We start from the raw sequence: 23,950 nt of genomic DNA, 5'->3' as shown, positions 1-23,950 counted from the left end.
CTTTGTTGTCTCCCCAACGTCTGCTCCCTGCTCCTGATTGCTCTCTGGAACTCTTCAGATGTCTTCTTGCCACTGCTGCTGCCACCGTTGCTGCTGCTACTGCTCTGCTGCTGTTTCTGCCGGCTCCTCTCCATGCTACCCACTGAACCCACTGTACTAATGATAAAAATCAAAAATAGAAAGAAAAGGCTACTTGAAGACTTTTTATTAGACCTAATGTTGCATCCCTACAGAGCAGCACAGAGGGTGTCTCCCTGCTGACTCAAAAAGTAAAAGCTGAACATCCTGCTTATGTAGCCTGAAAGGGGTGTGCAATGGTGTTTGCACCAATCCATGTCTACACTAAACACAGGCCTACCCCTGGGCCCCCAGGGGAAGTGTCCCACCCTGGCCTGGGTGAAAATGGCTGCTAGAGTTCACTGAGGCTTGTGATGGCAGAGTCCAGCGCAAGCTGTTTGAAACAGTTATGGCTGGGACAGTGCCTTCTGGAGCTGGAGTGGAGCTGTGCTTCAGCAGCAAGCTGTGGTGCTGTGCAACTTCCTCAAGGCCTCTGGAGTATTGAAAACAGTTAGATTGGCGTGAGGGCAGTCCTGCCAGCTGTTTGCCTAATAGTCCTCCACTCAAGACGGCCAAGACACCAGGGAAGAGACTGACAGCTATCGATTAGGGAGTCATCACCCTAGAGCCCAGCATCTTAGCAGTACCCCAGTACCACCAAAATATAAATTAAATTAAATAAAGTAAAAATAAACTTTAGCAGGAAGCTTACAATAAGGGTGTGTCAGAAACATTAACAGTGATTTATTTAACAGTACTTAGCAGTGTTTTATTCTTAACTAAATGTCTTTGGGGAGAGTTGGGTCATTTTATCGCTCAAGACCAATCTGTAGAAGCCCATGTGTCTCACAATACACCGGAAAAAAATAATGGCCATTGAACTTATCCCTTATACATTGCTTTTAATGGGAAAATGCATTTCAAGCTTAGGCTGGAAATTACGGACCTGAAATATCTCCACTTGTGCTGTCAGCGTCATCTTGTCCTCTTACGTCACTGGGATTGACCCCTCCCAGGTACCCTGCTGGTACCATCAGCAGGCAGATGATGGCACATGGAGTCTGGCAGAAGGGTGAGGAGCCTGGGCCTAAAGAGCTTTGGTGGGGCTCTCCCCAGAGTGGATGACATCATGGGGAGGGAAAGCGGGGTGGAGGGGGAGCTCTGGAGTTTGTAGCAGTGCTGCTCCATACAAAGAGGAAATGTTCCAGAGTGACAGCTCAGGAAAGAGGGTCTCAGAGAATGTCAGCCTTTAGATCCAAATGGGGAATACAGTGGAGGTGAGCAGAAGGGCAGGACTTGCTTTCAAGTCTTCTCTTTGTGAGTAAGACTAGCTCCAATCAGTTTCAAAGGAAGAAATGGGTTGGCTTTAGAGAGTGGGTTTCAAAATGTATAATTGCGCTGGTCATTGTTCCTGCAGCTTGTGTGTATGTACATGGAGAAACTAGTTTTGGTTTGGAACTGTAGTATTCTTTTTCCATGTTAGTTGGGTAGGTTAGGAAAGGAGACAGAAGTGTCCAGTTCATCCCGCTCACTGAACCCATGTAGGAAGTTGCTCCTCGCCAGCCTCTGCTGGAGCCTCCCTCACCACAGAGTGGGGAAACTGCACTTTGTCCTTTGGAAATCTGAACTCAGTGCTATAAAGACGATGGGCTTTCATCACTCAGACTATAGGAAAGTATACCTTAAAATGACTACTTCAAATCAAGAAAAATCTCCTGACTGTGCCAGTTAATAAGCTAATCAAAAATCATTAAAAGTGTTTCCCCTGGTCAATTGGTTCAGACATAGCTATGAAACAAGAGTATATAATTCCTTTTGTGTGTGTCAGATAACTGTGAACATCGATCACTGCAGAAATGATTATATGTACTCGGGAGTTTTTTGAACTTTGGCTTTTCTGTATTTTTCTTACAGTGTTAAGGTTGATACTGCCTAGAATACTTCTATATAATTATTACATATTTCATAGCCTATCCAAATATGGGAAACAGCAAAATATAGCCATTTTTGACTTTGCTTATCTATTGCAATGGGAAGCCTTGAGGTGTAAAGAACACTGCTTGAAACTTTATGCTGATACTGAACTGATTTTTGGGAGGTTTTTTTGTGGGGGGTTGTAGGGTTTTTTGGTGGTTTTTGGTTTTTGGTGGTGCTGGGGTTTGAACTCAGGTCTTTTGAGTTTGCTAGGCAAGTGCTCCACCACTTGAGCCAAGCCCCAGGTTTTCAGATACAGCTGGCCCTAAGCCATGATCCTTCTACCTGAGCTGCCATCACCACACCTGGTTTGTTTTTGACATAGAGTTTCACTGCGTTTTTGCTTGGGCTGACCTTGAACTGCAAGCCTCACAAGTAATTAGGATTAAAGACATGAACCACTGCGTCCAGCCCTGAACTGATAATTTTTTAAAAAGTAAACTTTAATTCTCCGAGCCTGTGGGAGATAGGAAGGAAAGGGCTTGTGTTGCATATTCAAGCAGTATTGGGACTGTAATGGAGTGTTAACAGTGGTAGTTCCTATGACTTGGCAAATGCACACTCTAAAAGCCTTGGGTCACGTTCTCCATTTTCTCTCCCTGTCCTTTCTGCCCTCCTAGGTCCACATGAAGGATGTCATGTCAGCACTGTGGGTTTCAGGGTTGGACTCCAGTTATTTACGGGAACAGATGCTGAATGAACCATTAGTGCGAGAAATCGTCAAAGAGTGCAGCAACATACCGCTCAGCCAGCCGCAGCAGGGAGAGGCCATGCTGGCCAGCTTCAAGCCTCGGGGCTACTCAGAGTGCATCGTGACTGTCGGCGGCGAGGAAAGAGTGTGAGGGGGCAGGGGTCCTCAGCAGGGTTTCTGGGAAGGGCATCTAAACCACAGTAGCTGTCAGCGTTTTAAATTGGTGTTCTGATCATTCCTTACAGCGCTAAAACTAGTAATGCTCCATGTGAGCAGAACTGCAGAAGACCTTAACCTCTGATCGATTATTCATTTCCTCAGTTCACGGAAACCCACGGCAGCTATGCGCTGCATGTGCCCGCTGTACGACCCTAACCGGCAGCTTTGGATCGAGCTGGCCCCTCTGAGCATGCCCAGAATTAACCATGGCGTCCTCTCAGCAGGTACTGTCTGTGGCCACCTTTAGTTGAACACCAGACCGAGTAATGTGTAATTTCAGGGTTCTAGGGAATCACTCAAAACCCTCTTCTAGAGATAACTTACTGTCTCTACATGGTGACATTGTCAGGCGGTACAGCTTTCAAGGTGATGATGAGAGAGGAGCATCTTAGGCCACCGCATTGTTTCCAGGTCTCACCATCCCCACCCCCAACACAGTGTTGCCTTTGAGCCTCGACATTCCCATCCTGGAGTTTCACACTGCTTAGAATTACAGTGTAGTTAAACTGTATCATGTAAAGCAGGCATTTCCTGTGAGGAAATAGTACTTGTTAGTAGAGGCTTCAGGTTACTTCATGACAGAGAGTATGTTGTACTTGACCTTCACAAGTTTGAAAACTGTTCCACTTCATTCAGAGCTCTCACTTCAGGAGGCTGTACAAAAGATTGTGGCTGCTGCCTCACCACACTTGCTACCTTTCTCTTCCCCTCGGACCTTCCATCTGCATTTGCCCAACAAGTGCCGTGTCACCTGATTCTAGTGATGGTCAGAGGCCTCCTAGAACTCTTACTTGATTTGTCTGCTTGCTCACTAATGTTCCTTTAAAAACTTTTAAAGTTCTACAGTACCATACCACAAAGATGGTTATGGCTATACTATTTATAAAATGGAATCATTTTATGAGTCTCAGTGATAATGGAGCAATTGTCAACAGTAAAGCATTGGATAGCAGGCTGAGGGTCTCCTTGTCCTAGTCTGTCCTCCCAGACTTGGCTCCCCCAAGTGTCTTTCCATAATATGTACACATACTTAAAATCGTCACTCACCTGCACCTTTACAAAGGTTCCTGTGTCACTGCTTTCTAAACATTTTCTGGACAGGTTGGTATTTTAGCACCTAAACAAGGAAGTTGTGCATAGAGTTGTGTTGACTGAGGCTGAAATGATCTTGTATTTTTTATTTTGCTTTTTCCCATTTCCCTGGTGTGCTCCATTTCTTTCTTTTCTTACCTTTTAAGAAAATTGATTTTAACTATTTTGTGTCATTTAGTTTTTCCTCTCTGCCAGTTTAGAAGTTATATTCTTGTTTACATTCCTTTGGGGAAGTTACCTTAGAAATTATAGCCTGTCTCTTGAGTGATCACAGTTAAAGGAATACATTTATTCTGTGTCTAGGTATTTCCATCTTTTCATGTGTCACGGTCTTACGGTATTAAAACACATGAGAGCCAGGCACCGGTGGCTCTTGTCTATAATCCTGGCTACTCAGGAGGCAGAGATCAGGAGGATTGTGGTTTGAAGCCAGCCCAGGCAAACAGTTCATGAGACCCTATCTCAAAAAAACCTATCTCAGAAAAAGGACTGGTGGAGTGGCTCAAGGTATAGGCCCTGAGTTCAAACCCCAGTACCACAAAAAAAAAAGACATGAGTATTAGTAAATATATACGTGCTATTATATATATTTTTAACTGTATTTTTGGATGGATGAATGAATGGGCAGTGTTAATTCTTATCTCTGAAGTTCATCCTTTCAAATTTCCTTTTGATTTATTTGTCTGCAAATGTCATTTTTAGGGTGAGAGGGTGAAAGGGTTTGAGACAGGGTCTTACTGTGTAGTCCAGGCTGGCCTCTAATTTGAATGCTCTTGCTTTAGTCTCCTGAGCACTGGCATTAACAGGAATGCACATACACACAAAGAGTAAATACAGTTAGGGCTGGCTGAGTGGCTCAAGCAGTAAGAGTGTCTGCCTAGCAAGTATGAGACCCTGAGTTCAAACCCCAGTGCTGCCAAAAAAAAAAATAACACACAAATGTCCTTACTTTGCCTTTGATCTTAAAGAATATTTTTTGCCAGGTATACAATTTTGCATTGATACTTTTTTTTTTTCACCACATTTGAAGATGCCTTTCCACTGACATCTGGCTTTCCTTTTTTTTTTTTTGTGGTACTGGGGTTTGAACTCAGAGCCTCACACTTGCTGGGCAGGCACTTTACCACTTGAGGCACCCCTGCCAGCCCTTTTTTGTGTTGATTATTTTCAACAGGGTCTCACAATCTATTTTCCCAGGCTGACTTCAAACCACGATTCTCCTGATCTCTGCCTCCTGAATAGCTAGGATTACAGGCATGAACCACTGGCACCTGACCTGGCTTTCATTCTTAAGTCAACTGTCAGTCTAAAAAATCTTGGGTTTTTTGTTTGTTTGTTTTTGCAAATAAAGCAGGAGAGTTTATTGAGATAGGAAAGTATGAAGCAGGAGAGTAGAGCCTCCAGACTTGGGAGGGGGAGTCCCAAGAGAGGGTACCCCTAAAAAGTCTTTATTTTCCCTGGGGTTTTATTTAAGGTTTTCTTTATTATTTCTTCCTTGTACCTACCATTATGTTATAGTACGCCTAGGTATATATGTTTTATTTAAAATTATATCATATTTGGGACTTGTGTTTTTTGACACTCTGGATTGGCCTTTCAATTTTGGAACATTCTTACCCATTTTGCCTTCACATACTGCCTCTACTCTGTTCTCTCTCCCTCTGCTCTTTGAAGTCTCAGCAAACACTGGCGGGCCTTTCTTACACCATCCTTCACCCTCCACTACCTACTTCTTTCTGTTACTTTCCATCTTTTTTTTTCCTCCACACTGCCCTGTTGATGACTGCTTTTGATTTAACTTCTATTCAAAAGAAATTTTCTTTAACTGATGCATCTGCTATTACCCTGCCCATTGAATTGTTTGATTTCTAGACTCTCTTTAAATGGTTTTCATTTCTGTACCTCCATGTTTTCTGGACTTACCTTAGACTTTCTTTCATTGCTGGTGGTGTTGTCTGTTATCTTTTTATTTTTATTTTTATTTTATTCATATGTGCACACAATGTTTGGGCCATTGCTCCCCCCTTCCCACACCCCCTCCCTTACCCCCCTACCCCCTCCCTCTCCCCCCCTACCCCCTCACTACCCGGCAGAAACTATTTTGCCCTTATCTCTAATTTTGTTGAAGAGAGAATATAAGCAATAATAGAAGGAACAAGGGTGTTTGCTGGTTGAGATAAGGGTAGCTATACAGGGAGCTGACTCGCATTGATTTCCTGTGCGTGTGTGTTACCTTCTAGGTTAATTCTTTTTGATCTAACCTTTTCTCTAGTTCCTGGTCCCTTTCTCCTGTTGGTCTCAGTTGCTTTAAAGTATCTGCTTTAGTTTCTCTGCGTTGAGGGCAACAAATGCTAGCTAATTTTTTAGGTGTCTTACCTATCCTCATACCTCCCTTGTATGCTCTCACTTTATCATGTGATCAAAGTCCAATCCCCTTGTGTTTGCCTTTCATCTAATGTCCGCATATGAGGGAGAACATACGATTTTTGGTCTTTTGGGCCAGGCTAACCTCACTCAGAATGACGTTCTCCAATTCCATCCATTTACCAGCAGATGATAACATTTCGTTCTTCTTCATGGCTGCATAAAATTCCATTGTGTATAGATACCACATTTTCTTGATCCATTTGTCAGTGGTGGGGCATCTTGGCTGTTTCCATAACTTGGCTATTGTGAATAGTGCCGCAATAAACATGGGTGTGCAGGTGCCTCTGGAGTAACCTGTGTCACAGTCTTTTGGGTATATCCCCAAGAGTGGTTTTGCTGGATCATATGGTAGATCAATGTTTAGCTTTTTAAGTAGCCTCCAAATTTTTTTCCAGAGTGGTTGTACTAGTTTACATTCCCACCAGCAGTGTTAAGAGGGTTCCTTTTTCCCCCGCATCCTCGCCAACACCTGTTGTTAGTAGTATTGCTAATGATGGCTATTCTAACAGGGGTGAGGTGGAATCTTAGTGTGGTTTTAATTTGCATTTCCTTTATTGCTAGAGATGGTGAGCACTTTTTCATGTGTTTTTTGGCCATTTGAATTTCTTCTTTTGAGAAAGTTCTGTTTAGTTCACTTGTCCATTTCTTTATTGGTTCATTAATTTTGGGAGAATTTAGTTTTTTGAGTTCCCTATATATTCTGGTCATCAGTCCTTTGATGTGTAGCTGGCAAATATTTTCTCCCACTCTGTGGGTGTTCTCTTCAGTTTAGAGACCATTTCTTTTGTTGAGCAGAAGCTTTTTAGTTTTATGAAGTCCCATTTATCTATGCTATCTCTTAGTTGCTGTGCTGCTGGGGTTCCATTGAGAAAGTTCTTGCCTATACCTATTTGTTGAAGAGGCTGTCTTTTCTCCATCATATATTTTTAGCGCCTTTGTCAAAGACAAGTTGGTTATAGTTGGGTGGCTTCATATCCGGGTCCTCTATTCTGTTCCACTGATCTTCATGTATGTTTTTGTGCCAGTACCATGCTGTTTTTATTGTTATTGCTTTGTAATATAGTTTGAAGTCAGGTATCGTGATACCTCCAGCATTGTTCTTTTGACTGAGTATTGCCTTGGTTATTCATGGCCTCTTGTGTTTCCATATAAATTTCACGTTAGATTTTTCAGTCTCTTTAATGAATGTCATTGGAATTTTGATGGGAATTGCATTAAACATGTAGATTACTTTTGGGAGTATAGACACAATGTTTATTATGTTGATTCTACCAATCCATAAGCATGGGAGATCTCTCCACTTTCTATAGTCTTCCTCAATCTCTTTCTTCGGAAGTTTATAGTTTTCCTTGTAGAGGTCATTCACATCTTTTGTTAGGTTTACACCTAGGTATTTGATTTTTTTTGAGGCTATTGTAAATGGAATTGTTTTCATATATTCTTTTTCAGTTTGTTCATTATTAGTGTATAGAAATGCTAATGATTTTTCTATGTTGATTTTATATCCTGCTACCTTGCTATAGCCATTGATGGTGTCTAGGAGCTTTTGAGTAGAGTTTTTTGGGTATAGGATCATATTGTCTGCAAATAGGGATATTTTAACAGTTTATTTACCTATTTGTATTCCTTTTATTCCTTCTTCTTGCCTAATTGCTCTGGCTAGGAATTCCAGTACTATGTTGAATAGGAGTGGAGATAGTGGGCATCCTTGTCTAGTTCCTAATTTTAGATGGAATGGTTTCAGTTTTTCTCCATTAAGTATAATTCTGGCTGTAAGTTTGTCATATATAGCTTTTTTAATGTTGAGGTACTTTCCTTCTGTTCCTAGTTTTCTTAGAGCTTTTATCATGGAATGGTGTCAGATCTTATCAAAGGCTTTTTCTGCATCTATTGAGATGATCAAGTGGTTTTTGTCTTTGCTTCTGTTAATGTGGTTTATTACGTTTATTGATTTTCGTATGTTGAACCCCCCCCCCTTGCATTCCTGGAATGAAGCCTACTTGGTTGTGGTGAATGATCTTTTTGATGTGTTGTTGAATTGGGTTTGCCATTATTTTGTTGAGGATTTTTGAATCAGTGTTCATTAAGGAGATTGGCCTATAGTTCTCCTTTTTGGAGGTGTCTTTGCCTGGTTTTGGGATAAGCATAATACTGGCTTCATAAAATGTGTTGGGCAGTTTTCCTTCCCTTTCTATTTCATGGAACAGTTTAAGAAGAGTTGGAATTAGTTCTTTTTAAAGGTCTGATAGAATTCAGCAGAGAATCCATCAGGTCCTGGACTTTTCTTTTTGGGGAGACTCTTGATTGCTGCTTAAATTTCATTTTGTGTTATGGATCTATTCAGGTGATTAATATCCTCTTCATTCAGTTTTGGATGATCATATGTATCTAGGAATCTGTCCATTTCTTTAAGATTTTCAAATTTATTTGAATATAGGTTCTCAAAGTAGTCTCTGATGATTTCCTGGACTTCCATGGTGTTTGTTGTTATCTCCCCTTTTGCATTCCTGATTGTACTAATTTGGGTTTTTTCTCTCCTCATTTTAGTCAGGTTTGTCAGGGGTCTGTCAATCTTGTTTATTTTTTCAAAGAAGCAACTTTTTGTTTCATTAATTCTTTGTGTGGTTTTTTTGGTTTCTATTTCATTGATTTCAGCTCTTATTTTTATTATTTCTCTCCTTTTATTTGTTTTGGGATTTGCTTGTTCTTGTTTTTTAGGAGTTTGAGATGTATCATTAGGTCATTGATTTGGGATCTTTCTGTCTTTTTAATATATGCCCTCATGGCTATGAACTTTCCTCTCAGGACTGCCTTTGCTGTGTCCCATAGGTTCCAGTAGGTTGTGTTTTCATTTTCATTGACTTCCAGGAACTTTTTATTTATTTATTTTTTTATTTTTAAAATTCCTTTATTGTTTTGGGAAAACAAATTAACCAGCAAAAAGGCATAAATTCATATACACATTTTTTTCCTTTTGCCTCAAGCTCTAGTACAGCTTGGCCTGGTATTGTCAGAGTCTGTTTTTATTTAAGATTTTGAAATATTGTTCAGCACAGATTTTTTACAAAGTTATAAATTGAAAAATATTGCCGTAAAATATTATTTATCTGATATCTGAGATTTTTGACATCCCCTTGATTTTTTTTATTTTCCATTTGATTTTAATGTGCATATAACTTAAAATTCTTTTTCATAGATATAAGTCATTAATTGAGACCAATTTTGTTTAAAATATGCATAAGCAATAAATTATCAATAATTGCAAGTGGAGCTTTTAATTGCATTCACAAATAAACTATCTTAGAGTGTGAGTATATAATTTAACCATTATGGAAATAACTTGAAACCTGTTTTCAGCACTGAGATATTATACATTAAATCTTAGATTGGTTTTTTTGGCAGTACTGAGGCTTGAACTCAGGGCCTTGCACTTGCTAGGCAGAGAACTCTACTACTTGAACCACATCCCCAGCCGTTTTTGCACTGGCCACTTTTGAGATAGGGTCTCACTTTATGATGTGCTGGTCTGGACCTCCTGTTTGTGACTCCCTGCATAGCTGGAATGACAGGTGAGTGCCGCCATGGTTGAAATGGCATCTCACTAATTTCTTGCTCAGTCTGGCTTTGAATCTTGATCCTTCTGATCTCTGCCTCCTGAGTAGCTAGGATTACAAGTGTGAGCCACTGTGCCTGCACTATCTTCTTAAATTTTTCACCTAAAGCAGGTGCCTCATTTGCCTTGTGTGATATAACCCTGCTGTCACTAGTTTCCAGGAACTTTTTAATTTCCTCTTTTATTTCATCAATGACCCATTGTTCATTAAGCAGTGAGTTACTCAGTTTCCAGCTGTTTGCATATTTTTTGTCTTTACTTTTGTTGTTGAGTTCTAGTTTTACTGCATTGTGATCAGATAGTATGCACGGTATAATTTCTATTTTCTTATATTTGCTGAGGCTTGCTTTGTACCCTAGGATATGAACAATTTTGGAGAAGGTTCCATGGGCTGCTGAGAAGAATGTATATTGTGTAGAAGTTGAATGAAATGTTCTGTAGACATCAACTAGGTCCATTTGATCTATGGTATATTTTAGATCTAGGATTTCTTTATTGATTTTTTGTTTGGATGACCTATCTATTGATGCTAATGGTGTGTTAAAGTCTCCCATGACCACTGTGTTGGAGTTAATATATGCTTTTAGGTCTTCAGGGTATGTTTGATGAAATTGGGTGCATTGACATTGGGTGCATATAGGTTGATAATTGTTATTTCCTTTTGGTCTATTTCCCCTTTTATTAGTATGGAATGTCCTTCTTTATCTCGTTTGATCAATGTAGGTTTGAAGTCTACTTTGTCAGAGATAAGTATTGCTACTTCTGCCTGTTTTCGGGGGCCATTGGCTGGGTAAATCTTCTTCCAGCCTTTCTTCCTAAGCCTATGCTTATTTCTGTCGGTGAGATGGGTCTCCTGTAAGCAACAAATTGTTGGATCTTCCTTTTTAATCCAGTTCATCAAACGGTGCCTTTTGATGGAGGAATTAAGTTCATTAACATTAAGTGTTAGTACTGACAGGTATGTGGTGATTCCTGTCACTTAATTGTCTTAGTTGTTTGAAGGTTTGATTGTGTTCACCTAAGTTGAGGTTACTCTCTGCTTTCTTGCTTTTTCTTTTCCTGTAGTTTGGTGCTGCCTGTCTTTTCATGGTTATGTTTGGTTTCACTTTCTGTGTGCAGAATCCCTTGAAGAATCTTTTGTAGTGATGGCTTTGTGGTCACATACTGTTTTAGTTTCTGCTTATCATGGAAGACTTTTATTGCTCCATCTACTTTGAATGATAGTTTCACTGGGTAGAGTATGCTAGGGTTGAAGTTATTTTCATTCAGTGCCTGGAAGATCTCACCCCAAGCTATTCTTGCTTTTAATGTTTCTGTTGAGAAGTCTGCTGTGATTCTGATGGATTTACCTTTGTATGTAATTTGTTTTTTCTCTCTTACAGCCTTCAGTATTCTTTCTTGGGTCTCTGTATTTGTTGTTTTAATGATAATATGCTGTGGGGTAGATCTATTTTGGTCTGGTCTGTTTGGGGTTCTGGAGGCCTCTTGCATCTGTATGGGAATACATTTCTCTAGATTTGGGAAATTTTCTGATATTATTTTGTTGAATATATTACTCATTCCCTTTGCTTTCACCTCTTCTCCTTCTTCAATGCCTATGATTCTCAGGTTTGGTCTTTTGATGGAGTCAGTGAGTTCTTGCATTTTCTTTTCACAGGTCTTGAGTTGTTTAACTAATAGTTCTTCAGTTTTTCCTTTACCATTTCATCTTTGAGTTCTGAGATTCTGTCTTTTGTTTGTTCTATTCTGCTGGATTGGCCTTCCATTTTGTTTTGCAGTTCTGTTTCGTTCTTTTTTCTGAGGTTTTCCATATCCTGAGTCATTTCCTCTTTAATGTTGTCTATTTTTGTCCTGAGTTCACTTATCTCGTTATTAATCGTGTTCTTTGTTTCACTTTGGTGTTTATACAGTGCTTCTATGGTTTCTTTTATTTCTTCTTGTGCTTTTTCAAATTCTCTATTTTTGTTTTCTTGGAATTTCTTGAGTGTCTCCTGTACATTTTGGTTGACCATATCCAGTATCATCTCTATAAAATTCTCATTGATTACCTATAGGATTTCTTCTTTTAGATTATTCTTGTGGGCTTCATTGGGTTCTTTGGCATAGTTTATCTTCATTATGTTGGAGTCTGGATCTGAGTATCTGTTTTCTTCATTTCCCTCTGGTTCCTGTACTAATTTTTTGCTGTGGGGAAACTGGTTTCTGTGTTTTTTCTGTCTTCTTGTCATTGTCCTTGGGGTTGTTGTTGTCCCTGTACTGTGTGCAATTAAGTGTTTTCTAGCTTGTAATAATAACAATGGTGATATTTAGAATGGAAGGGTGAGAGGAGAGGGAAAGCAAAGAAGTTAAAGAAAGGGGAAAACAAACAAGTAAAAAAACAAACAAAAGTTTCAAAGATATAAACAGGGAGAGATAGAGTACTAATCAACAGTATAAGCTGAATAGACATTAGAGAGACAGAGGACTGAGAAAGAAAAAATAAAATAAAAAATAAAAATAGAAAGAAATTTAAAAATCTCCAAGTTCAAATGCAATAAAGTTTCAGTCTTAATAATTTTGGTGTTAGTCCCTCAGCCTCCAATCCTGGAGATGGTGTCTCAGAAGTAGTTCTGTCATTGTCTCATCAAAGGGAAAAAAAACAAAAAAAAAACACCACAAAGTGCCCCAAGTTCAAATGCAATACAGTTTCAGTAAGTTTTTCAGCATGCAGGTGTAGTTCAGTTGTCTCATCAAAGGGAGGGAGAGAGAAAAAAAGAGTCTGGAGACAGTTCTGTGAATGGTATCTGCGTCTGTGGCTCACCTGCCCGCTGCTGTCAGCCTGCTGTGGCTGGAGGCTTTATTTATGCAGATCTCAGGAGTGAGCTTAACACTTACCTGGCCCTCAAGCTTTGTTTACTTAGAGTTCTCCTGGGCCTAACCGCCACTGCTACAAGCTTTCCCCTTTCCAAGCACACTGGGGGAGGTGACACTGCACCAGCTTTCTCAGGCTGGCATGTTTATTTACAGTTCACGTGGGAAGTTGGCCTTCCCCGTCTCCTGTGGAGTTTTCCTCCCTCTGCTGCTTTTACAAGGTTTCCCACTCCTGGTTGCTGGGCGCAGGCCCCTGCTCCTGCCTTCTCTGACCGGCTTGTTTATTTACAGTTCTGTGAGGGATTGCCCCTCCCCCTTAGGTGCTCAGAGCATCCCGCCCTCTTTGCTACGTGTCTTTTTTGTTGTTATTGTTTATTATTCAGTTTTTTTTTCTTTTTTCCCTGGGTGGGGGTTGGTCTGTCCAGGGGGCTATGCTGATCTGGCCCAGGGTTGTCTGTGGGATTTACCGTGTGCCACTTAGCTCACCTTGTGGTCCACGTCTTTCCAAGCCATCTGGGCTCTGCCGTCTGGCAGCGGCGAGAGAGCCCGCCTGGTTTCTCCGTTTAATGTGAAGTGGAGCTTCTATGCATGGGCTGGGGGTGTGGGGAAGTCAAAGTTTTGCCTCTTCTTGGTGGTTTTTCCTGTAATGTGTGTCTCCAGCATCTCTCCAAGATTTTACTTTAGGAAGCACACTTTCTGCCTCCTCCCTCTAGCCGCCATCTTGGAATCTCTTGTCTGTTGTCTTGTTGTGTTGCTGGTGTTGGCGTTGTTGTCTCATCATCTTCTGGTTACTCCAGTGTTTGAAATTCTCTTGCTTCTGCTTCTGCTGATTTGCTTTCTTTGGTTGGTTGGTTTGGTTTTTTGTTTTGTTTTTTCCCCATTAGAACCTAGTTTCTTGGTATCCTGATCATCTTTGGCTGAATGGTACTCGTTCTACTTAAAATTATTTGTAGGAATGATTAATGCCTTAAAATCATCAAGAGTCTAGGCTTAAGCCAGTGCCAGTGGCTCATGCCTGTAATCCCAGCTACTCAGGAGAATCACAGTGCCAAGCCAGCCTGGACAAATAGTTCACAAGACCCTGTTGAAAATACCCAACACAGAAAAGGGTTGGCAGGGGTGGCTCAAGTGGTAGAGAGCTTGCCTAGCAAGCTTGAGGCCCTCAGTTCCACCAACAAAAACAAGAATCTAAGGCTTAGACAAAGGTACTGTCTTCTAAAGAAGCTTTGCATTTGTGTCTGCCAGTTGCCTGGAAACACTGCTAATGTACTGTTACTGTAAAATCAAGTTTAGGGCTGACAGAGTCGCTCAGGCGGTAAGAGTGCCTGCCTAGTAAGGTAAGACCCTGAGTAGTTCAAAGCCCAGTGCCACAAAAAAAAAAAAAGAAAGAAAGAAAAAAACTCAAGTTCAGGGCTTGAGATTTCCGAGACAAGGAAGGAGATTGACATCTGAGTACTGATTCTGGTATGTCCTGAGATTGTGTGACTTTGGAGTGGATTTCTGCTGGAAACCACATCTTCTGTGAGCCTGGGGCTTAGATTTCTCTGTTTTTCATCAGCAGGACAAAAGGCACAGATTTTCTCAGAGTGGCAAATGCCTCCAAAGCAAAATGGTCTGATAGCCTCTCTAGAGGCTCAGCTTTTCCCTTCAGTTCTGCTTTATTATCTTGTTGGCTTCTAAGATTATTTTTATTTTTTTGCATTGTTGGGTATGGAACCCAGCATGTAGGAAGCCCTGGGTTCTACCAGTGAGCTACACCCGCAGCTGACTATTTTTAAAATGTTGAGGAAGAATAAACTAATCCACCATTACCCAAAATAGGAAGCTCGGCAGTTACTCCTGGATCCTGTTTTGAACATGAGTACACACAGGTGCTCAGCTCTGATTGCTCCTGGGGTCACGAAAACAGATGTGAGGTAGGGTCAGGAGCTGCATGAGAATCCACAGCTGGGGAATGGAGTAGATGAACCACAATGGCTCCGCACTGCCTGGTGATTGGAGAGTAGTGGCAGCCTTCCCTTCATGCTGTAGGGAGTGGGGATCCTCCAAAGACTGAAACCAGTAAGACAAAACAGCCAGAGTGAGTCAGGGATTTGGCGAAGGTCCTGAGTCTGGAGAAGACCGTCAGTGTTGGAGAAGCATTCCCCATTCACTCTGACTCCACACAGTGCTGCTGATGGATGCTGAAGACTTGCATTTCAGTTGTCGTGTATGTCTCCTGTGTTTTTGCAGAAGGATTTTTGTTTGTATTCGGGGGCCAAGATGAAAATAAGCAGACACTGAGCTCTGGAGAAAAGTATGATCCTGATGCAAACACATGGACTGCATTGCCACCCATGAATGAGGTAAAGTGTGCATTCAGCTCTTTGTTTGACAGTTCCTTCTCTCCTTGGCACTTTGTTGTTATCTAGTGTAGAGAAATTGGAGGCAGCCTGGCCTAGCCTCTGCCCCATGCCTGCCCTTGCCCTGTCTAACTCTCTTGCTGGTCTCCTTCTAATTCTCATACTTAGGGATGCTCTCACCCTAGGGCCTTTGCATCTGTGCTCCCTGCCTACAGCCAAAATCGCTGACACTGAAACTGCCCATGGCCTGCTCCCTTGTCTCCCTCACTTCTTTGCTACTACTTCAGTTCCCCCTCCTCCCTCTCTTCATGCCCTGTACACCTGTGCACACACGGTTGTTACAAATTTTTGTACAGACTCTGACAGCAGGGAATCTCCTCTCTTCTGTTCAGAGTTTTACTGTCAGTGCCGGAATACAGAGATGCTAAGGGAGCAGTTGTTGCCTGGTGAGTGTTAAATACCTCAGGCTTCTGTAGTCTCCAATACCATGGAGACTACATACCCCCTTCCTCCATGCTGTCCCAGCCACACAATGTGTGACCCTTACCTGTTTTGTACATCAGCTTGGAAATCTTATTGCCCATTGCTATACAAAAACAATTTTATCAAATCAATTGTTACCTAAAGTAATAGTGCTTCTTGTTGTGAGGTTTTGTGGATTAAAAAGTAGTGACTCTGCTGATGAATTCACCATATGTTTTCTCTAATGAAGAAGCACTGTGAGGAGAGATAGTTTTGAACTTGGCACTTCTTTTCTGAAACTGGAATAAAATGATACCTGTAATTTCCATCAAACATGCATGTCAGCTTTCAAATACCAAGAAGTCTAATGTCTTTTTCAGGCAAGACACAACTTTGGGATTGTGGAAATTGATGGGATGCTGTACATTCTGGGCGGGGAGGACGGCAGTAAGGAGCTCACCTCCATGGAGCGCTACGACATTTACTCCAAGACCTGGACAAAGCAGCCTGACCTGACCATGGTTAGAAAGGTGAGGACGGTAGCTTTCAACAACTGGTCTGTGTGTGTACAAAGTGGATTATAACAATGTTTCTTTTGGATTTCCTTGTTGGTTGGTTGGTTCGTTTTGTTTTGTTTTGTTTTTTGAGGGGTGATTTTTTGTTTTTGTTTTGTTTAGAATTACACCCAGGGCCTCATATGTGTTCAGCGAGCACTTTACTACTAAGCAACAGCCCTGCATGTTTCTTCATTTCTTTTCTTTGTTTTTTGGTGGAATGGAGTTTGAACTCAGGGCCTCACATATGCTAGGCAGGCACTCTTACCACTTGAACCACTCCATTAGCCCTCTTCATTTCTTAAGGTTGTCTTTTAACACAACTGAGATATTAAAAGAACTGACACTGTAGAAGTCTGTCTTATTGGTACCTTGCCTTTAGGTCAACAGCCACATAACAAGGTAGGATAGAGAGCAAACAAGCTGTCAGGAGGCTCCACACAGCATTGCTGTGTGTGTGCAAGGTCTGCACTTGATAGATGCTTCACTCACCTCGGGAGGAATCAAATCTCTGCACCTGTTGCTTGATCACCATGCAGGACTGAGGAGAACCATCAGTCATTGTACAGGTGAACAATTACCATCACTTCCTGCAGGGAGTTAGACATTGGGCGCATGGCCTATCTTAATTCAGACTACCTGTCATAGGCAGGAGTCTTCCATTGAGCCAAAGCTTTGTTCAGTGCCATAGGTATGTGCCCTTTTACCCAAATTATTTTGATAGGAATTGAATGACTTCTTGTTCCTAGAATCTAAATCTTGGGATCTTCAAATATTGAAGAGTAGAGACTAGAAAGCTTCTCCCCCCACACTCCCCTTTGGTGTTTGGCATAGAACCCAGGGTCTCAGGCATGCTAGGCAAGTACTATAACTCAGTGGTAGAATGCTTGTCTAGCATGCCTGAGACCCTGGGTTCAGTCTCCAGCACCGAGATAAAAAAGAAAAAAGTAGGCATATTGGCTTACCTCACTGAAGATTGAGGAAGAGCTCTTTTTTTGATCATTTGCAATATGTGTGTTACCTTGCTCACATTTTTAAAGCCCTATAGTATCCTGTTGGAAAGCACTACAGTTTTACTGTTAGAAGTCAAATCTTTTCCTGATTATCTTAAAGTGCTCTTTTGTCTAGCTCTAATAATGTTTATCTGTAATAACAGATGTTGCCTTTTCCCCTACCATTGCTCTCTCCTTTCAGATTGGCTGCTATGCAGCTATGAAAAAGAAAATCTATGCCATGGGGGGAGGATCATATGGAAAACTGTTTGAGTCTGTGGAGTGTTACGACCCAAGGACCCAGCAATGGACCGCTATCTGTCCACTGAAAGAGAGAAGGTGAATGAGTGTGGATGTGGACTTTACTGGTGCCCTTACTGTTGAGTCAGTCTCATGCCCCTGGGCCTGGCTTTTGCTTCCCTTTTCTGTCAAACAAACCTTTTGACATGGCATCTCCTAACAAAAGAAAGGGCCACATGTGCATGAAACACTTGAGTGTTGCCATTAAAACAAGCGGTAAAGGACTGGAGCGAGGTCTTGAGTTGTTAAATCCAGCGCCTGCTGTGTTCTGTATGGCCTTTCAGATTTGGAGCGGTGGCCTGTGGAGTTGCCATGGAACTGTATGTATTTGGGGGAGTCAGAAGTCGTGAGGATATCCAGGTTAATGAGATGGTCACCTGTAAGTCTGAATTCTACCATGACGAGTTTAAAAGGTAATTATAAATGGTCTCATGTAGCTTCCATAACTTTTCCTGTATGCTTTCAAAGTCATGTTTTAGCTTTGTTTAGTTTTGATTTCAAAACTAAAAAGTAACTAAGTTACTTTTTTGAATTACCTATTGAGATATGTCCAGGATATTCTAGATATTTGGTCAGTGACTTCAGAAGTAACTTAAAGGAAAGCCATGGAAATACTTCTCTAAAATGCAGCGCAGATCTTGGCACTTACTTGCTTAAAATCCTGTAGCTTTTAGGAAAAAGTTTCAGTTCCTTAACTTAGCATAGGTGGCCTTTTGTGACACAGCATTTGTGTCTAATTTTTTCTGCTGTTATTCAACCCCAAATGCTTCACACCAAGCCACTTTTTTTCCCCAAACATGTATGATTGATTATCTTCAGTCTGTGCTTGTGTGCTACTGATTTTGCCTAAGATTTCCCTTCCCGTTGTTCATGTAATTAACTAGGCCATTCCAAAACCCTGTTTACTTATCACTCCCTGAAGAAGGCCTTCCCCTGTCTCCAGTCTGACTTACAGTCCTCAGTCCAGGACCCAAAGGCACTGTACACTCAGGCTTGTGACTTGGTAACCATAGGGACCATTAGGGCCAGGTCCCACTTAGTCAGCTGTCCTTGCTTCCAGCATCCTACCAGCCTGTATCAGATGCTCAATCAGATGTTGAGTTAGCAAATGAAGTGTGGTATCCAAGATTCTTAAGCCATCTGACAAGCTACCACGTGTGTCTGTAGAGTGGGTCCTGTCCTTCCCCACCTGCCTTCTCCCACACATTTTTCTGTTGTAATCACTGAATAACATTCTTACTGCAGTGACCTGTGCAGCTCCTAAGAGGAGGCTGCTGTGCTGTGTGATCGAAGCATTTCACTCCTGTTACCAGAAGGGGGTGCCATACTACAATGTTTACTTTTACAATATTTCAGATTAGGGCAAACAGTGCGCAGATACAAATGTTAGAAATGCATATAAATGTTACCTGACTTTTAAGGTATTTTAAATTTGAGGTATTTGCATGTCCTTTTTTGTATCCAGTTATAGGAGTTGAATATTTTAGGGAAATTTATGAGCGCCATTTAGAAGATGTTTGTTACATATGGTAGGGGTGGATGGAGAATTTCAAAGACTTCTACATTTCATTTCTCCTCCCTTAATCTATTACCATGGAGCTGACTGCCTGAGGCATGAAGTGCTGTGTTAATTTCCTGCCCAAACAAGTCTTGAGACAGTCTGTCTAACCTCATTAGCAAGCAGTAGCAGTGTGTTTGATTTTGATAAAATATTGATATCAACCTTTTTCATAATGACTGAATTACTGTTTAGACAACACGTGCCACTATAACTCCCCAGCTGGAAAGTCAAGTTTGCTGATGTTGTTACTGCTTTTTGGCCCTGTTTTCATTGGGCAGGACTTAAATCTGCTGCAGAGTCTCTCAATTGCCCTTTGGTGGGCCATAAGTTGTTGACCCTGTATCTTTCTGTCCATCTGTTTCATATTTGTGCTCAATGAACTTTATCACTGTATTACTGCCGTAAGTTCACAGTTATTAAACAGAAGTGTTGCCTCTTCGTTGCTACTTAAGAGCACTTCCAAAAACCTGTACATGTTCAGCTTCCTCGTGTCCAGCTCCTCGGTCTTAGTCCGTAAATGAATGAAGAAACCTAAGGTTTCCAGCCAGCATAATACATTGAATCCTCACATGCGTAGATAATAGTAAACACGTGTAACCCCAGGTGCCATGTGTTAACTCACTCAGCTCCACCTGGTCCTCTGAGCGGCCTCTAAGGTGTGGGTCCTGTCCATGGGAGGAGGTCAGCATGTGGCAGAGGGGGAATCCAAACTCAGGTATTCTGAGACTCCAGAGTCCTAGTTTGCACCTGCCCACCCCCCCACTACAACTGACTGAAATACAGCCTTTCCCGTAAGTGTCCACAGAAAAAAATAACATATAGGAGCAGTTCATGTCTTCAAAGGCTGATGTTCCCAAGCGGATTCTATTTGCATATTATGGAAACTGTTGCCAGATGAGCAATCAGTATTAGATTGGAGACCATTTAGATTGTTTTTAAGTAATCTCTTGTCTTTCCTGTCTTTGTTCCCTATTTTTAGGTTAGAACTTTCCTGGAAAATTTCCATATCTCATTATTTTCTGTTTCTGAATAAAAACAAAACTGCTAGAAGGAAAGCAAAGAAATGGCCTTAAGTTATTACCGACTTGAGGCAATGACGTATGCCCAGAGCCAGGGCTTCCCTCTTTCTGTTCCTCGGTCTCTGCTGTTAATAACTGCTGTCCTCCAAGTCATTGCACTCAAAAGTATCTGCTCTGATTCTCTCTTGTGCTGCCACAGCATTGCTGCCCCGTCTTACCTTTTCACTCTCTGTAAGAGTTTTCACGTGCGGCCCACCTTCACTCCTCTGCTGCTGCCCTGTGGACGCCCTCCTCGCACAGCCCTGCAAGTGCCCTCTCCCTCCCTATGCTTCTAGAAACATGAACTGGAGAAAAACTTTGGTCATCTCATTGCCATGCTCACAATTCTCCACTGCTTCTCACTGCTTGCCAAGTCAAGGTAACAGTATTTAGCCTCCTACATGGCATCCTCCTGGGATCCAACATTAAGAGATAGCTGGGCGTGGTGGCTCGTGCCTGTAATCCCAGCACTCGGGAAGCAGAGGTAGGAGGATCGAGCATTCCAGGCTAGTGTGGGCTACATAGAGAAACCCTTTCTCAAAAAAAAAAAAAAAAAAAACCAATGACATTGCCAGTCATTTTCAGTCTTCCTTTCACATGCCCTGTACTCTAGCTCACTTCTTCCAGATGTCTGTGTTTTGCTTCCTCTCTGCCTTGATGCCCCCCTCTTCCAGTTTTGTTTCTATCTTGTTAACTTTGAGGTTGAGCTCTGTCGCTTTCATCTTTTTACCCCTGAATGCATAATTAGAACTGACATGCTTGACAACTGGCAGAATTCTATGCTGGTTCTCTGACCCAGGGGCCAGGGACCATTATGGCAGGAGGACTAAATGGAACCTTGGAACTCTCCCCACCAAGATAGAAAACCAGAAACAACACTGCTTCCTGGGGGAACTGGCAGAAATTATGCTGCTCTCAAAGACTAGAAACTGCAGGCTTTGTGATACCTATCACATTCTCACTCGACTCACATAGAAAAAGTAGAAATGTGAGCTGGATCTTGGAACATGAATGCAGTGTCATAGACTTAATCAGGTGGTCATGCTGATCACAGAGTCTGCCCAGACACAGCGTCTTTACGCAAAGGTTGTATCTTTAAGCAGCAAGGTCCCTGGCCTTGCTGTACAGCTCTTGACCTAGCTGTTGATTTTTTTTTGTCTGGATTTGCAAGGGTCACTGGAAGCAGCTTCATTTTCCTGGCAGGCCTACAGCTGACCTGCACAGTCTTGGCTCATGGCTGCATCAGTCCTCTGTCTGCTATCCATGAGTCCATAGACTTGGTCATCTTGATGTTCCCAACAATCACATTGGTCTTCCCCATTGACCTTGTAATGCTGTTTGTATCTGATGATTAGGGAGAAGTGAGTGCCCCAGATGCCCAGTAAGACTCATGAGCAAGAGGACAGGAATGAACCTGTTCTTGGCCACATCACTTTCAGTTGTCAATCAGGAGATGAAAACTACACCAGTTATTTGAATGAAGAAAATGTAATGTACAAACAGGCCTATAATCCTAGCTACTCAGGAGACAGATCAGGAAGAGTGCAAGACCCTATCTCAAAAAAATCCATCAAAAAAAAGGCTGGTGGAGGTGACTCAAGTGGTAAGAGTGCCTGCCTATCAAGCGAGTGGCTCTGAGTTCAAACCCCAGTGCTACAAAGAAAGGAAATGTAATGTACATAATTATTAGCTAGTAAGAGGTGGCTAGTACCTAAAGGGGGTGAAAAAGACCAAAGAATGCAGGAATATGTGCTGAGTAAGGAGGAGAGGCACAAGCACAGCTACCATCAGGGCTGAGTGAAAGCACCCCAAGAAGGAACAAGTTGGAAAGAGTCCTCCCCACCTTGCAAGGCTGAGACTCACCCCATTTAAGAGGGCATGCTGGGGCTCACTGGCAGTGGGAGGTGCACACCCCTAGTCTCCTGTGCGTGGGTAGGCACCACAGTCAGGAGGGGGTTGAGGGGTATGACTGACCTGGGCAGAGGCCCTTTCTTTTCCAGGCTTCACAGTTCCTGGCACATTCTGTGGACAGAGGACCACTGCTGCTCTGGTCCGTTTCTCCACGGCGGTTTCAGTTCCATTGATTTCTACCCATCCGTGTTGTTTCCAACCTTCTGCTTACTTGAGGTTTATTTTAACCTTCCTTTACAGCACTCAGGGAGAGCTGTAGCTCAAATGGCCAGGCAGCTTTTGTAGCTGAAGTTGCACCTCGGTAGCTGTGTCCCAGATGTTTTGACATGTTTTTTCTTCACTTGTCATCATTGCATTTGAAACACCATGTCTTTGCCCCTCATCAGACTGCATGTCCTCAAGTTTGTTGTAGCTTTCCTTTGTTTCTTCTGGTGTGTTGCTATAGCCATCAGTGAATTTTTTATTTCAAATGTTCTCAATTCTAAATATTTGTGCAGTTCATTTTTAGGATTTTAAAGTTATTTTTGTTCTGAAATATGCTGTCTTTTCATCTTCAATGTGTTTTCCTTTCCTTACTCAGCAAGGTCTCTGTGTCCAATTCCTGCTTAACAACCCCAACATCTGAGTCCCCTCAGAGTTGGCAGTTGTTCATTGTTTATTGAGAATGGGTTTGCATTTCTCTGGCTCTTCTTTTGCATCCTGGACATTGTTACTGTTGTGATGTTGAGCCCTTGAGTTTTCTTCTGTTGCTCTAGAGTTTTGGTCTGCCTCAGGCTGCCAACACCACAATGGGCAGGATTCAGATCACACTGTGGCTTACTACACCTCAGTTATGGTCCCAGGGTCAGTCAGAACTCCAAGATGAGTAGAGGCACATACATCAAGGGCTTCTTCCTACCTCTTCTTTTTGAGGTTCTTTGCTCAGACTTTGGTGATCCTGGTTCCCTCAAGAATCCTCACCCCATTTCTCATTCCTGTAGCCAGAGATCGTGGATTAGCTACCCAGAACTGCCTCAGGCTGAGCTGCCTACAAGAGAGAGAGCTACCAAGAAACAGGAAACGCAGTCCGTATAGGCTGCTTGCTCAGCTTCCAGTTTCTCTCTACAATCTGCCTGCTTTGTTCAGCGTCCAGAGCCCTCCGGTAGTCATACTTTGTATTTTGTCCAGCGATTATAGCTGATCTTTCTGGCAGCAAATGTCACAAAAGCTGTCTTTCTCTCCTCACTGGATCAATTGCCTTCTCCCCTCTGTAGCCTTGCCCTCTGTCCTTTCCTGGCTTTAGCTGCTAAAGCTCACTGCTGCTATCCATTTTCAAAGGCCCATTCTCAGGGGACAGTCTTACTTCTGCGTTATCAGAGTCCAAGTCATTGTAGCCTCTAGCCACTGATAAGCCCATGTATTGAAAGTATCGCAACTAAAGACACAGTATTTCCTTGCTTGTTACAAAGATCATCATTTCATGATGGCTCCTCTGTACTAGACACTACACAAAGCACTTTGTATGACTGCTTTCATTTCATTCTTTTTTTTTTTTTTCCAGTTACATTCAACTTTATTTTTTTTTTTTATCATACTCCCTACTTTTTTTTCATTTCATTCTTATGGCAGTCATTTGAGGTTGGTCATTGTGTCTCATATCCCCACTGTACAGATGAGAAAATAGAAGCTGGTTAGCATAGATCAGTAAGGTGACATTCAGAACCACATGCCTTGGTTAGACATGGTGGCTTGTGGCTGTAATCCCAGCTATTCGGGAGGTGTAGGTAGGGTAGGTATTGCAGTTAGAGGCCAGCTCTGGGCAAAAACGCTAGGGCAAGGTTCAAGTGGTAGAGCACCTACCTAGCAAG

At 42.0% G+C, this 23,950-nt stretch overlaps 1 protein-coding gene across 4 annotated transcripts in view; it reads left to right on the top strand.

The window, feature by feature from the left end:
• Gan (gigaxonin) overlaps positions 1 to 23,950 on the top strand; it is a 70,326-nt gene that overhangs the window by 30,652 nt on the left and 15,724 nt on the right. For all 4 annotated transcript variants that reach the window (XM_074055587.1, XM_020179744.2, XM_074055588.1 and 1 more), the window contains 6 exons: positions 2,652 to 2,869; positions 3,044 to 3,165; positions 15,156 to 15,268; positions 16,108 to 16,257; positions 17,476 to 17,612; positions 17,858 to 17,986. In XM_074055587.1, the coding sequence (XP_073911688.1) occupies positions 2,652 to 2,869; positions 3,044 to 3,165; positions 15,156 to 15,268; positions 16,108 to 16,257; positions 17,476 to 17,612; positions 17,858 to 17,986 (869 nt within the window). The remainder of the gene's footprint in view (positions 1 to 2,651; positions 2,870 to 3,043; positions 3,166 to 15,155; positions 15,269 to 16,107; positions 16,258 to 17,475; positions 17,613 to 17,857; positions 17,987 to 23,950) is intronic.

This window comes from Castor canadensis, chromosome 15, assembly GCF_047511655.1.
Source record: "Castor canadensis chromosome 15, mCasCan1.hap1v2, whole genome shotgun sequence".
Classification (NCBI taxonomy): Eukaryota; Metazoa; Chordata; class Mammalia; order Rodentia; family Castoridae; genus Castor; species Castor canadensis.
This window is presented reverse-complemented; position numbering and strand designations above follow the sequence as displayed.